This window comes from Hoplias malabaricus, chromosome 6, assembly GCF_029633855.1.
Source record: "Hoplias malabaricus isolate fHopMal1 chromosome 6, fHopMal1.hap1, whole genome shotgun sequence".
Classification (NCBI taxonomy): domain Eukaryota; kingdom Metazoa; phylum Chordata; class Actinopteri; order Characiformes; family Erythrinidae; genus Hoplias; species Hoplias malabaricus.
The window spans coordinates 23,610,847-23,621,896 of record NC_089805.1 but is presented as its reverse complement, the minus strand read 5'-3'; the positions used below and the strand labels follow the sequence as shown (position 1 = coordinate 23,621,896).

General features: G+C 38.8%; 1 protein-coding gene across 1 annotated transcript; it reads left to right on the top strand.

The window, feature by feature from the left end:
* The first annotated feature begins 633 nt into the window (after positions 1 to 633).
* Positions 634 to 7,881, top strand: aste1b (asteroid homolog 1b). Its single transcript, XM_066673496.1, has 5 exons — positions 634 to 762; positions 1,631 to 3,011; positions 4,092 to 4,305; positions 5,027 to 5,219; positions 5,548 to 7,881. Exons 2-5 carry the CDS (start codon positions 1,644 to 1,646, stop codon positions 5,873 to 5,875), a joined length of 2,103 nt encoding a protein of 700 aa, XP_066529593.1. The 5' UTR covers positions 634 to 762; positions 1,631 to 1,643; the 3' UTR covers positions 5,876 to 7,881.
* Positions 7,882 to 11,050: the final 3,169 nt, after the last annotated feature.

The following is an 11,050-nucleotide window of genomic DNA, read 5'->3' as shown; positions in this document are numbered from 1 at the left end:
ATTTTGGAGTTTTATCCAGAATTGTCACTAACTTCTATTGGTTAGACTTGACTTTTAACTTAAGTGAAAAATCTGCTTTGTAGAATAAAGCCTTTGGTCTTAAAACATTTTTCCAACATTCCATTTTTCCAATAAGTGGTGATTCTTTTACACATATGGTCCTCACACATCGGTTATTTTATTTGTGAACCGTTGGTCACTTTTATGATATCAATTGGGGGAAGTGTGCAGAAAGAAGTTTTTCTTCATTTAATTTCTGTAAACAGCCATATTTTGCATTTGGGTAAAAAAAACTTCCAAAAGGTCTTGATGTTAATTAAACACACATACAAGTATTTTCAGAATATTAAAGTATGGGTGGTTATTTTATTCCAAGAAACAAAAACCTCCCCCCAAGTTCGGTAATAAATAAAACCGTTTATGTGCTAGTACAGTCCCACTTAAGAAAAAAAAAGCTAACGGTTAAGTTTGCGCGCGGTTTTACATCAAACAACACTGAAGGATTCCACTTAACAACTAACTGTGTAAAAAAAAAAAAACCTAAAATACTACTTTTCAGTTGTAATATATTATGACTCTCCGTCCGTCAGGGGACGCTGCAAAGGCATTTCCTCCAGTAACCTACAGAGGGCGCTAAAGCGGCGGGGTGGTGTAATCCTCTCCAGTGGAAGGAAGCAGCGACTGAGGGGAGTGCGGGAAGAACAGAAACAAACAGAAAATGTTCACTGTATATGAGCTTTCTGTGTAGACGTTTTGATTAAAGTAAGACATTTCAAGCTTTGGAGAGGTTTACAAATGTTAGCAATGTACCACCGGAGTCGAAGAAGAAAGAGCATATGAGGTGACCGTTAGAGCTGCTGACAGAGGCTAGCTAAAGTGAACAGGCTAATCAGGAGAGAACGTCCTGAAACTTTGTTTACATCATGCGGAGACAAAGCTTAATATTAAACGTAGATGGGTTCAAGATGTCGGGAGTTTTAAGGAATAAACATTGATTTAAATTTTTTTTTTAATTGAGAAATTAAATCCCCCTTTACAGTCTTAAGGGTTAAAATTCTTTTACACCGAAAGTTTTTTTTCTAACATGTCTGTGCATTCTCATAGATTTATATGCAAGACACAACATGCATAAAATAAGCAGTTAGTGCCATTGCTTGTTTGAAACTGGTGTTCCAAAAAACTCTCAGATGGGCGATATCAGACCACCAGTGTTTCTGATGTCATAAACACGAAACCATTCTCATGAATTTGAATGGGCGTGCAACATAGGGAGCCAGGGTATAGTGGAGATAGAGATAGGGAATATAATTGCATATTAATAGTTAAGTGAACAAAAGTGTAGAGTTACATCTTAGCCATTTTAAAGCGTTAGATTATTTTTTTTAAAATATAAATTGATTATCTCATTGTAATAAATAGATGTGTTTTGAAGTTTATAGTCAATGGCCAGAATGGGGCTACGTTATTTCTTTATAATCAAATAAGTAAGAGCATAAACCTCTGAAACCAGATATTAAACCAAAATATTTCCATGTGTTTACTGTTTTCATAGTTTTGTTGAGCACAGTAACTGCTTTAATTTGTTCTAATCAGGTTTGTGTGTTTTTCTTCTTCTTCTTCTTCTTCTTAGCATATTTTGCAATATGGGAGTTCATGGCCTGACAAGTTACGTGGAAGGAAATCGACAGTTCTTCACAGACCTGAAGTTGAAAAACACCCACCTTGTAATTGATGGCTGCAGCCTGTACTTCCGTCTATACTTCAGCTCTGGGTTGGACCAAGTGAGAGGTGGAGACTATGATTTGTTTGCGGTTCTGATGCGCCGTTTTTTCTCTGCACTCTCAGAATGCAACATACGCCCATTCGTGGTTGTCGATGGTGGGATGGACCATACAGACAAGAAGTTCAAAACTCTGCGTGAGCGAGCTGTGAGCAAGATCCGTGAAGCTCACTCTCTCTCCCGAGGGTCTAATGGCTATGTTCTTCCTCTGCTCACACGGGAAGTCTTTAGACAGGTCCTCAGTGAGCTTGGTGTTCCATTGGTGCAGTGTATTTCTGAGGCTGATTTTGAGATTGCCTCTCTGGCCCATCAGTGGAAATGTCCTGTGCTGACCAATGACAGTGACTTCTACATATTTGATTTGAACAGTGGTTACCTGCCTTTCACATTCTTTGAGTGGGAAAATGTTTGTGGCAAGGTCCCAGAGCGTTATATCCCTGCCCGTCGATTCACTGTTAACCGCTTTTGTTCACACTTCAACCACATGAACAAGCAGCTGCTGCCCCTGTTTGCTGTCATCACTGGTAATGACTACACACCTGCAAAAATACCGGAGATGTTTTTTAGCCGAGTGGAGTTACAGAGGGTCCCAGTAGGAAGGGGGAGTCATTCTAACCCTCGAATTGAGGGTCTGCTGCTCTGGCTGTCTCAGTTTTCAAGCCTGGTGGAAGCTCTGGAGGAAGTGCTTGAGATCCTAGGTGGCCAGCGGAAAGGGAACCTTCGATCACAGCTTTTGGCTGGGATTCAAAACTATCAGCTACCCCCTAACAGCAGCCTGGCTCAGTTCTTTACCAGTCGACCAGCACTGCCTGACATCCAGACTCTCCCAGCAGCTTTGATGTCCCAACCAGAGTGGCTCTTGAGGGCGCTTATGTCATGCAGGCTGCCTCCTCTTGTGCTGGATGTGCTAGTTCTTCAAAGAGCTCTTCTTATAGCTCAAGTGGAGAACACTCGTCTGCCCAGTAGTCATGAAGCCTCACTGAGCATCCGCAAGGCCATCTATGGCTTACTTCTACTTGAAAGGGCTATGAGAGGTAATCCTGAAAAGGGACAGAAAAGTAGAGGAAAAGGGGGGAAGGGTACAGGGGCACCGAGCGGGCAGTCTCAGGTCTCCAGTGGCCCATGTGTTGTGGAAGAGTATGACAGGCTTGACCTTACCTTGAAGAGATCTCCAGTGGAAGCTCACCTCCCCAACCATCTTCCACAACTGAATCTGAACACTTTAGACAAGGTAAGCTAAGACTACATCTATTCAGAAGTAAAGGGTTAATGAACAATAATGTGATTTCCATAAGCCCGTCACTATATACAGGAGCACTTTGTAGTTCTACAATTACAGATTGTATTCCACCTGTTTCTCTGCATTTTCTGAACTCCATTTCACCCTGCTTTTTAATGGTCAGGACCTCCACAGGACCACCCCAGAGCAGGTATGATTTTGGGTGATGGATTATTCACAGCACTGCAGTGGTACTGAGGTAGTGTTAGTGTGTGTTGTGCTGGTAGGAGTGGATCAGACACAGCAGTGTTGCTGGAGTTTTTAAACGCTGTGTTCACTCACTGTTCACTTTATTGGACACACCTACATCGTTAGACACCTTGTAGATGTAAAATCAGAGACAGTAGCTCATCTGGCACTGTGCAGTTTGTGTTGGTCTTCCTCTAGTCTCTCATCAGTGGGCACATGGACGCCACTCAAAGGACACTGTTGGCAGGATATTTTTGGTTTGTGGACTATTCCCAGTCCAGCAGTGACATTGAGTGGTTTAAAAACTCTAGCATCCCTGCTGTGTCTGATCAACTCATACCAGCACAACATTAACACACCAGTTTCACATCAGTGTGAGAATGAACCCAGTACCCAAATCATATCTGTTCTGTGGCAGTCCTGACCACTGAAGAGCAGGGTTCAATGAGGATAAGAATGTATGCGGAGAAACAGGTGGATTACAGTCTGTAATTGTACAACTACAAAGTGCAATTACATGGTCAGTGGAGCTAATAAAACGGACAATGAATGCAGATACAAGGTAGGTGTTCCTAATCCAGTGATTGTTCAGTGCGTATCATCGCTGCCCAAAGAAAAACATGTTTCTGCAAAGAGTAACTTTAGAGGAGAAGGAAACCACTTTGCTGTGTACATACATTTGTTGTTTTTATTGTTGTGAGTGAGCTCAGTAGGAAATCGCCTAATCATTTTTGATTCATAGATAATGTCAACTATTTTAAATGGTGTAACTGACAATCCTAGCATTTATGAGCTATTTTCAAGTGTAATTTGTTGTAAAATCATATCCCTGTTATCATTTAGATGCCAGTACCAGTTAGACTCAGTGTGTTGTTAAGTACACTGGGGGTGATGGAGTTTGTGCTGCAACCTTTACCTCCACACCTGTGTCTTCCTGTGTGTGTAACACATTTCTGGATGAACTCTTCCAAACCGAAGCCAAGGCCCTCAGTACTTCAAGGCCTACTACTTGGGCTGGTGTATGGGGAGCTCTGCCGACTAAGGCTCTCGACTGGAGGTGAGAACGGCTATTTCCGTGTGTTGTATTTAGATCAGCACAATGCATTAGGTATACAGATAACTATTAAAGTGTTTTTGTGTAACATAAAATTTTATTGCAGAATTCAAATATTTTCTTGTTTTTTGTAATTTTTAGTAACTCTTATTTAGTATTAAAAAAAACAACAACAACAAAAGAAACCTAATTAAGTAGTTTGTAAATGGCAAGAGAGAAGAATTTATTAGTTAAATTAATAATATTGTATCCAAAATTGCATGTGAGTTTTGTATTAGACAGTTTAAAGATAGTAATTTAAATGTTAGCGGTCATGAACTTGTTTTACTTTTTCTTTGTTTCCATAAAACGGCAAAAGAGAAGGTATACATTTTGAATTACAATTACACGTTACCCAGAAACTCTTTAAAATGTGTTTGTACACCTAATACTTAACGCATACCTCACTGTTACATGTTATAACTGTGACACAGTTTGCAATACACTGATTGTTTGGAGGATTCCTTAGCATGTGGAAACATTATGTTTGATCAGTATTGTGAATGGCTAGGTCACCAATGAAAACTCACAAACAAACAGGATTGTGCTGCCCTAATTTAGACTAAATGTGAACCTGTAAAATAACGACCATCATGATTGGCCAATACTTAAATGAAACTTTTGCAATTCTGTAAGACACACAGTGGTTCATCACTTCTTGTTTTTCTTGTTCTTAATCTTATAGATCCACTGTGTTCCTGTGCTGGCACTGCCTCTGTTTGTGAGCGACTGGGTCGACTGAGATTGAACTCTGGTCAAAAGAGAGGCCTAGACTTGGGTGTGGCTCATAATCTTAGCCAATGGCAGACCTGTATGTGGGCAGGAATTTATTTGAACCAGCTGCTGTTGTTCCCACTTCCTGAGCCTCAAAGTGCCTGGTACTGTATGGCTTTAATCTATGTGAACTTACTAGTATTGGCATGTTACTAACCAGGGTGTGCCAATGTTGCTTTTACAGACTGTTTGCGCAGTTATAGATGCACTGTCCAGATCAGTATTTGTAACTTTTCAGATTTTAAATGCAAGTATGGGCTTATATTGATAACCTTTACACTGGATAAGTGGATATGCATATTTTACCTGCTCTTAGCTTTATTTAATACAAAAGTGTTTGAACTCTGTAATGTCCTAGAATATTTACAAATAGATTTTGATAAATATCAACTAATATATTATTTCTCTCTCCTTCTCCTTCACACTCTTCAGGCTGTTCAGCGGCACACTTTTGTATGGCTTGGAGTCTGCACTTAGAAGTGGTCAACTGCCTGAATCTTTGCTAGCAGGGTCTCCTTTTGCTCTCCATCTGTACTCTATCCTTTTCGGGGCGATAATGGGCATAGTAGACCAGGTTCAAGCTCCTCGTTCTGCACCACTTCCAACACCAGGCAATAGCAAAGGAAAGGGACGAGGTAAAAGGGGAAGGGGAGGTGGTGGAAGGGGCAGGGGCAACAGAGGTAGAGGAGGCATGTCTCATGCCACTGGTTTGAATAACATGTTTGGTATGCTTAGGGTTGAGGATGAATGGGATGAGTGAAAAACAAGGAAAATTGTTGTGAGACTTATTAGAAAGACATTTTTCATAACAGAAAAACAATATTTCAAAATTCTCTTCCATCACTGACCAAGGTAAAAAGCTAGTAAAACTTGTTTTACTTGTGCGATACAGAAAAACACCAATTAAATCCTCAGAAGGCACTCATACTTATATAGTTAACCTGTACCCCCAGCATAGCAACGAATATTCCTATTTGTTGCTGTCAGGCCAAAACCTCACATGCTTTTGTGGGTTTTTTATTTTTTAACCTAAACTTTAGTCAAAACTCTATAATGAAAGAATCAATACAAATGGTCCAAAACGTATTTTTTCGATAGGGCATCACGGTGGTGCAACAGGTAGTGTCACCGTTGCACAGCTGCAGAGTCCAGGGCCCTACATGGTTTTCCTTCAGGTGCTCCAGTTTCCTAACACAATCCAATAAATTCATGTTGGCAGGTGGCTTGGTTGTGTAAAAGTGGACACGTGTGTGTGTGTTTTTAACGGAGCGTGTGATGTCCTGTGAATGACTGGAGCCCTATCTAGAGTGTATTTCTTTCTTGTGCCCAGTGACCCACCTTGATACTGTGAACAGGATGAAGCTGTTACAGAAAATGAATGAATGATTTATTATACATAGTTTCTGCATGTATGTTCATAGTGGTGAGAAGTTTTACCTTCTCTTGTCAACTTACCATTGTAGAGATACTAGATTATGTTCGGAGAACAACAATTCTGGCTGTAAAAAGTTATATTTAGATCATACCTAAAATGCATAATTGGCATGGTTTATTGAATGATTGGTGATGCATTTTGAGTTGTGGTCTTGCATAGCTGTTAAAGTGAGAGCTTTACAATTACTTGGCCATATGTTTTAATAATTTGGAGTTTTGGTGTTGTTTTTGTATTGGTTTAAGCATATTGGAGTATGGCTTTGTTAAATGTCTTTGGCGTTGGACAATGAGAAACACAGAAACAATAGAATGTTTAAGGAGGGACTTAAAAGAGCAAAAAGTTGTCATTTTAGTACATATTTTTATAACTTTGATTCAGGGAAATGTCTACTTTTAGTTCATGTGCCTATTGCTTAAAAACACTTAATTGAGCAAAGACATCACTGCCTTTGCACCGTTCTTATAAACCAAGTGCCTGTCTTTGTAAAGGCCCAAATCATTTTTACGTGAACAGTAATAATGGCAGCTAAAAGGGAAAAAAAACCACTTGCAAAGAGCATGGCTTGCACTTATACTTTTAAGCTGCTATATCATGTTTATGAGATGATTCCTTAATGACTCTTTTTTAAACTTTAATTAATCATCGTTTTATACATGTATATGAATGAATTAATGTATATACTTTAATAAAAGTCCACATTGTTAGCTCATACAGCTAACAGTAATTGAAGCTTTTATCCAGTAGTTTAGATCTGTGCATATTTGTAACTCGTAAGTGAATAAAGATTTGCTTCAAACCACGAGGTGTGTATATGTATATAATAGTAGCTTGAGTGCCAAGTTAAGAGAGAGCAACATTTCAGCTTCAAATATGCTATGTATTATGTGGAATTTAGTTTATAGAAACAAAGCTGCATTTTAATGCCATATATATTTCATATATGTTTCCCCCAGAGGTGGCAAATTTAGGTCCAGAAAGTAAAAATCACAGAGTATTGTTTCAACTCTCCATATCTTAAACGGTTTGAGAAGCCAGGCAGTTGGCATAAAATCATGGAAACGATTTTTACTTTTTTAATCTTTCCACGACTGAGTTCACCAGGCTAAATAAATATGAAAGACAAATTGTTTGTTTTGTGGTGTTTTTTTGTAGAGATATTCTTTGTGAATATATAGGACATATGTCCGATGTCATTTAACAAATATAGTCTGAAAAACAGAATTGTGTGCATTAGCACAAAGTGACGTGAGCCATGTTATAACATTAGTAACTACTTGCTAATATCACAACCTAAGAGTAACTATGGGGTAGTTTTTTCTTGGTGCCAGGAGCCTTGCAGCGTCGAAACCAGTGTGTCAAGTGACGTGCGGTCCAACAGCACAAGCCCAGCCAGAGAAGTTTGTAAACAGAGGGTGGGAACACTGGCACGCTTCGTACTTTGCTATAGGAGCATTTATGTAGTTCAGTACAAGAGTTGAACCTGAGAGCTGTTACAGAGATGGAACTGACAGGAATAAAAATTATTTTTACAGTTTGGAAATATATTTTCTGATGTAATCAAGGCTTGTATATTATTACACAGACATACGTTTCAGCTGTTGATATAAAAAAAGAAAAAAAAAAACATTTTAAAAACAGAGCCTGGTTAACCACCTCCGACTTGATTTACCAAATAACTCTTAAACCTCCTGCACTATCTACCCTACTAAACAGATGATGCTTACTGTATAAGGAGTTTGCTTTTAAACTTTTAAACCACCACTTTGGGGCAGCTCAAGTCCAGGGAAACCAGGAATATAAAATTGTAAATCCCAAAAATTGAGAACTAATAGAATATGGAAAGTCATCCATTCCATTCGTAGCAGAAATTTTCAAATGTGGACTTTTTGTTTTTAGATTTTGGTATTAGGTGTAGATGTGGTCTTTTGTTGTCTTCGTATTAATGAAGAGGATTTTTAATACTCATCCAGTTCACTTTTGTTTATCTGTTAAGTTATAAAATTACAGAACATTATATAAAACATTTTTTTAAATGTACAAGTGTTGTGCATACTTTTTATATACAAGATTATACTTTCTGGTTGTTGCTGGGGATAGCACCATGCGTTTTCAGATGTGTGTGTGTGTGTGCTCGCTGGGATTCATGAAACCTATGGCGTCAAAATAGGTCCTAAAGTTCTGAGAACCAAAAAAAAATAATCAATAAGCAATAAATGTCATTTTATAACTGAGAAAACTCTCATTAATATTCAGAGTTATAAAAATGGTTCGTAAACAGAATATTTGTGTATATAATCGACTATTTTGAGTTTGATATTCTTGAAGAATCCATTTTCATTTTCATTCCACTTTCGCCTCCAGAAATTTCTCGCTTTTGACTTCTGACGGGGTCGGGATCTAGACAGTCATTGGCTGCTAATGTTAAGCCCCGCCCACTCAGCCCATTTTGCACACTCTGGAAGCTAAAGGCATTTATTCTGACACAAGCTCCTTCTATGAGTTTTGGCCCTTTTGATTCTCTAGTCTCTATAGAGTGATGAATGCCGGTGGATTTGTTCCAAATTTGCAAGAGTTCCTTTAACTGTGTTTATTTCTACGAACTATTTACTATTTAATATCAAAACATTCTGGTTTTGTGTTTTAACATTGAAGTCTTCTAGGATTTGTCATCTCATTTATATTCCTAATAATATATGACTGATTCACAATTTTAAGAAATTAATTATTAATTTTTCAACAGAACAAATTAATATCGGAGCACAATGTTCAGGTTATGCACAGAAGTCCACAGATTCTCTTAATTGACATGTTTGATAACTATCTAATCAAAACTCACAGATACTTCTCACAGTGGGCATTCACAATGTCTACATCAACAGTGAATACATTTTTAATATCAACATCATTGCCTGCACCATTGTCTATAATATATACTGAGATGTGATTATTTTCTTTGTCTTTCTCTGACTGACTGACCTACTGGAGCATGGAGTGTGTACAATTATGGACATTATTTTTCAGTTTTGTGTGTTAAAAATGTCTTTTTAAGGGCCACCACACTGACCATAAATGTGTTTAATAATATGAATTTTATTAAAGTTGTCTGGGTCTGTGGCAAGTTTGTAAAACCTGCATTCACTTAACTGATTCCAGGGATGGGAGATATGCATCCAATAGTTGAATTGCTTCATTTATTGATCAGCCATATAATAAGGAGTGCTCTGCTGGGAGAGCAGCATACAAACAGCTGACTGGAAGATACTGGAGAACAACCTCCATGCATGAGACTCTGACAGCCCTGGTCAGTTCATTTATTGACAGGCTTCATTCCTGCTGCCGTTACACATGTTAACTACCACTATTCCTAGTAGATGCCCCCCCCCCATCAGCAGACAACTTCCCCAAACAGCTCAGTGTGTATAAATACACAATGTAGACTGTACAACCAGCCCTGATCCCAGTAGATCTCAATCAGCACACCAGATACACACAGAGAATATAAACTGTACACCCTCTTACAGCAGCTTTATTTTTTAAGAGTGTATAATCATTTCAGTAAGGTACAAAGGAACATAACCATAAAGCCATTTTTAAAAACATTATTTCAATCTAATGTCCAGTCAACCCAATAACCAGTGCAGTGGTCAACGTTCAGGTGTAAAGTGATCCAATGTTCTCCATCAAGTCAGAAGCTTGACAGCAGTATTATAGACTTACTTCAGTAGCATGACAGAGCTCACTGAGAGCACATAAATCATATAAATCATACGTCTGATCTGGATGTAATGAATGAATGGACAAGTGAGACACACCACAATATTAGGACATTAAATAATAACGTGAAAGTTGTGTGTGCATACTGGAGGATTTCTTTGAATAACAATCTCAACATACAGAGTGACTGTAGTGTCGCAGTTACACAGCTCCAGAGACCTGGAGGTTGTGGGTTCAATTCCCGCTCCGGGTGACTGTCTGTGAGGAGTTTGTGTGTCCACGTGGGTTTCCTCCGGGTGCTCCGGTTTCCTCCCACAGTCCAAAAACACATGTTGGTAGGTGGATTGGCGACTCAAAAGTGTCCGTAGGTGTGAGTGAATGTGTGTTGCCCTGTGAAGGACTGGCGCCCCCTCCAGGGTGTTTTCCCGCCTTGCGCTCAACGATTCCAGGTAGGCTCTGGACCCACCGCGACCCTGAACTGTATAAGCGGTTATGAATGAATGAATAAGTGAGTGACATGTTCAAATGGTGTACTTTCATTCTGCAGTGAATTTGTTCTGTGGAAACTAACGGTTTCCTTTTAATAATTATCTAAATTTGGAATTAAAGTGACAGAAATATAATACTTTGAAGAACCTTTACTTTGAAGTGATATCTTCTGTTCATTACATCCACTATTTATTAATTCATGTATTATTTTTGTATTTATTTAGGTTTTACATCCATATCGTGTCAATAACTAGTGGCTTTTCTTTTGAAATCCGTTCCTCTACACGCTCTCACCGC

What these genes read in the sequence shown, in the direction of transcription:
- aste1b (XM_066673496.1), top strand. Translation starts at nt 1,644, where the DNA reads ATGGGAGTTCATGGCCTGACAAGTTACGTGGAAGGAAATCGACAGTTC. An exon ending in ACTAAGGCTCTCGACTGGAG is followed by an intron (nt 4,306 to 5,026) that starts GTGAGAACGGCT and finishes TTAATCTTATAG; the next exon opens with ATCCACTGTGTTCCTGTGCT. An exon ending in CCTGAGCCTCAAAGTGCCTG is followed by an intron (nt 5,220 to 5,547) that starts GTACTGTATGGC and finishes CACACTCTTCAG; the next exon opens with GCTGTTCAGCGGCACACTTT.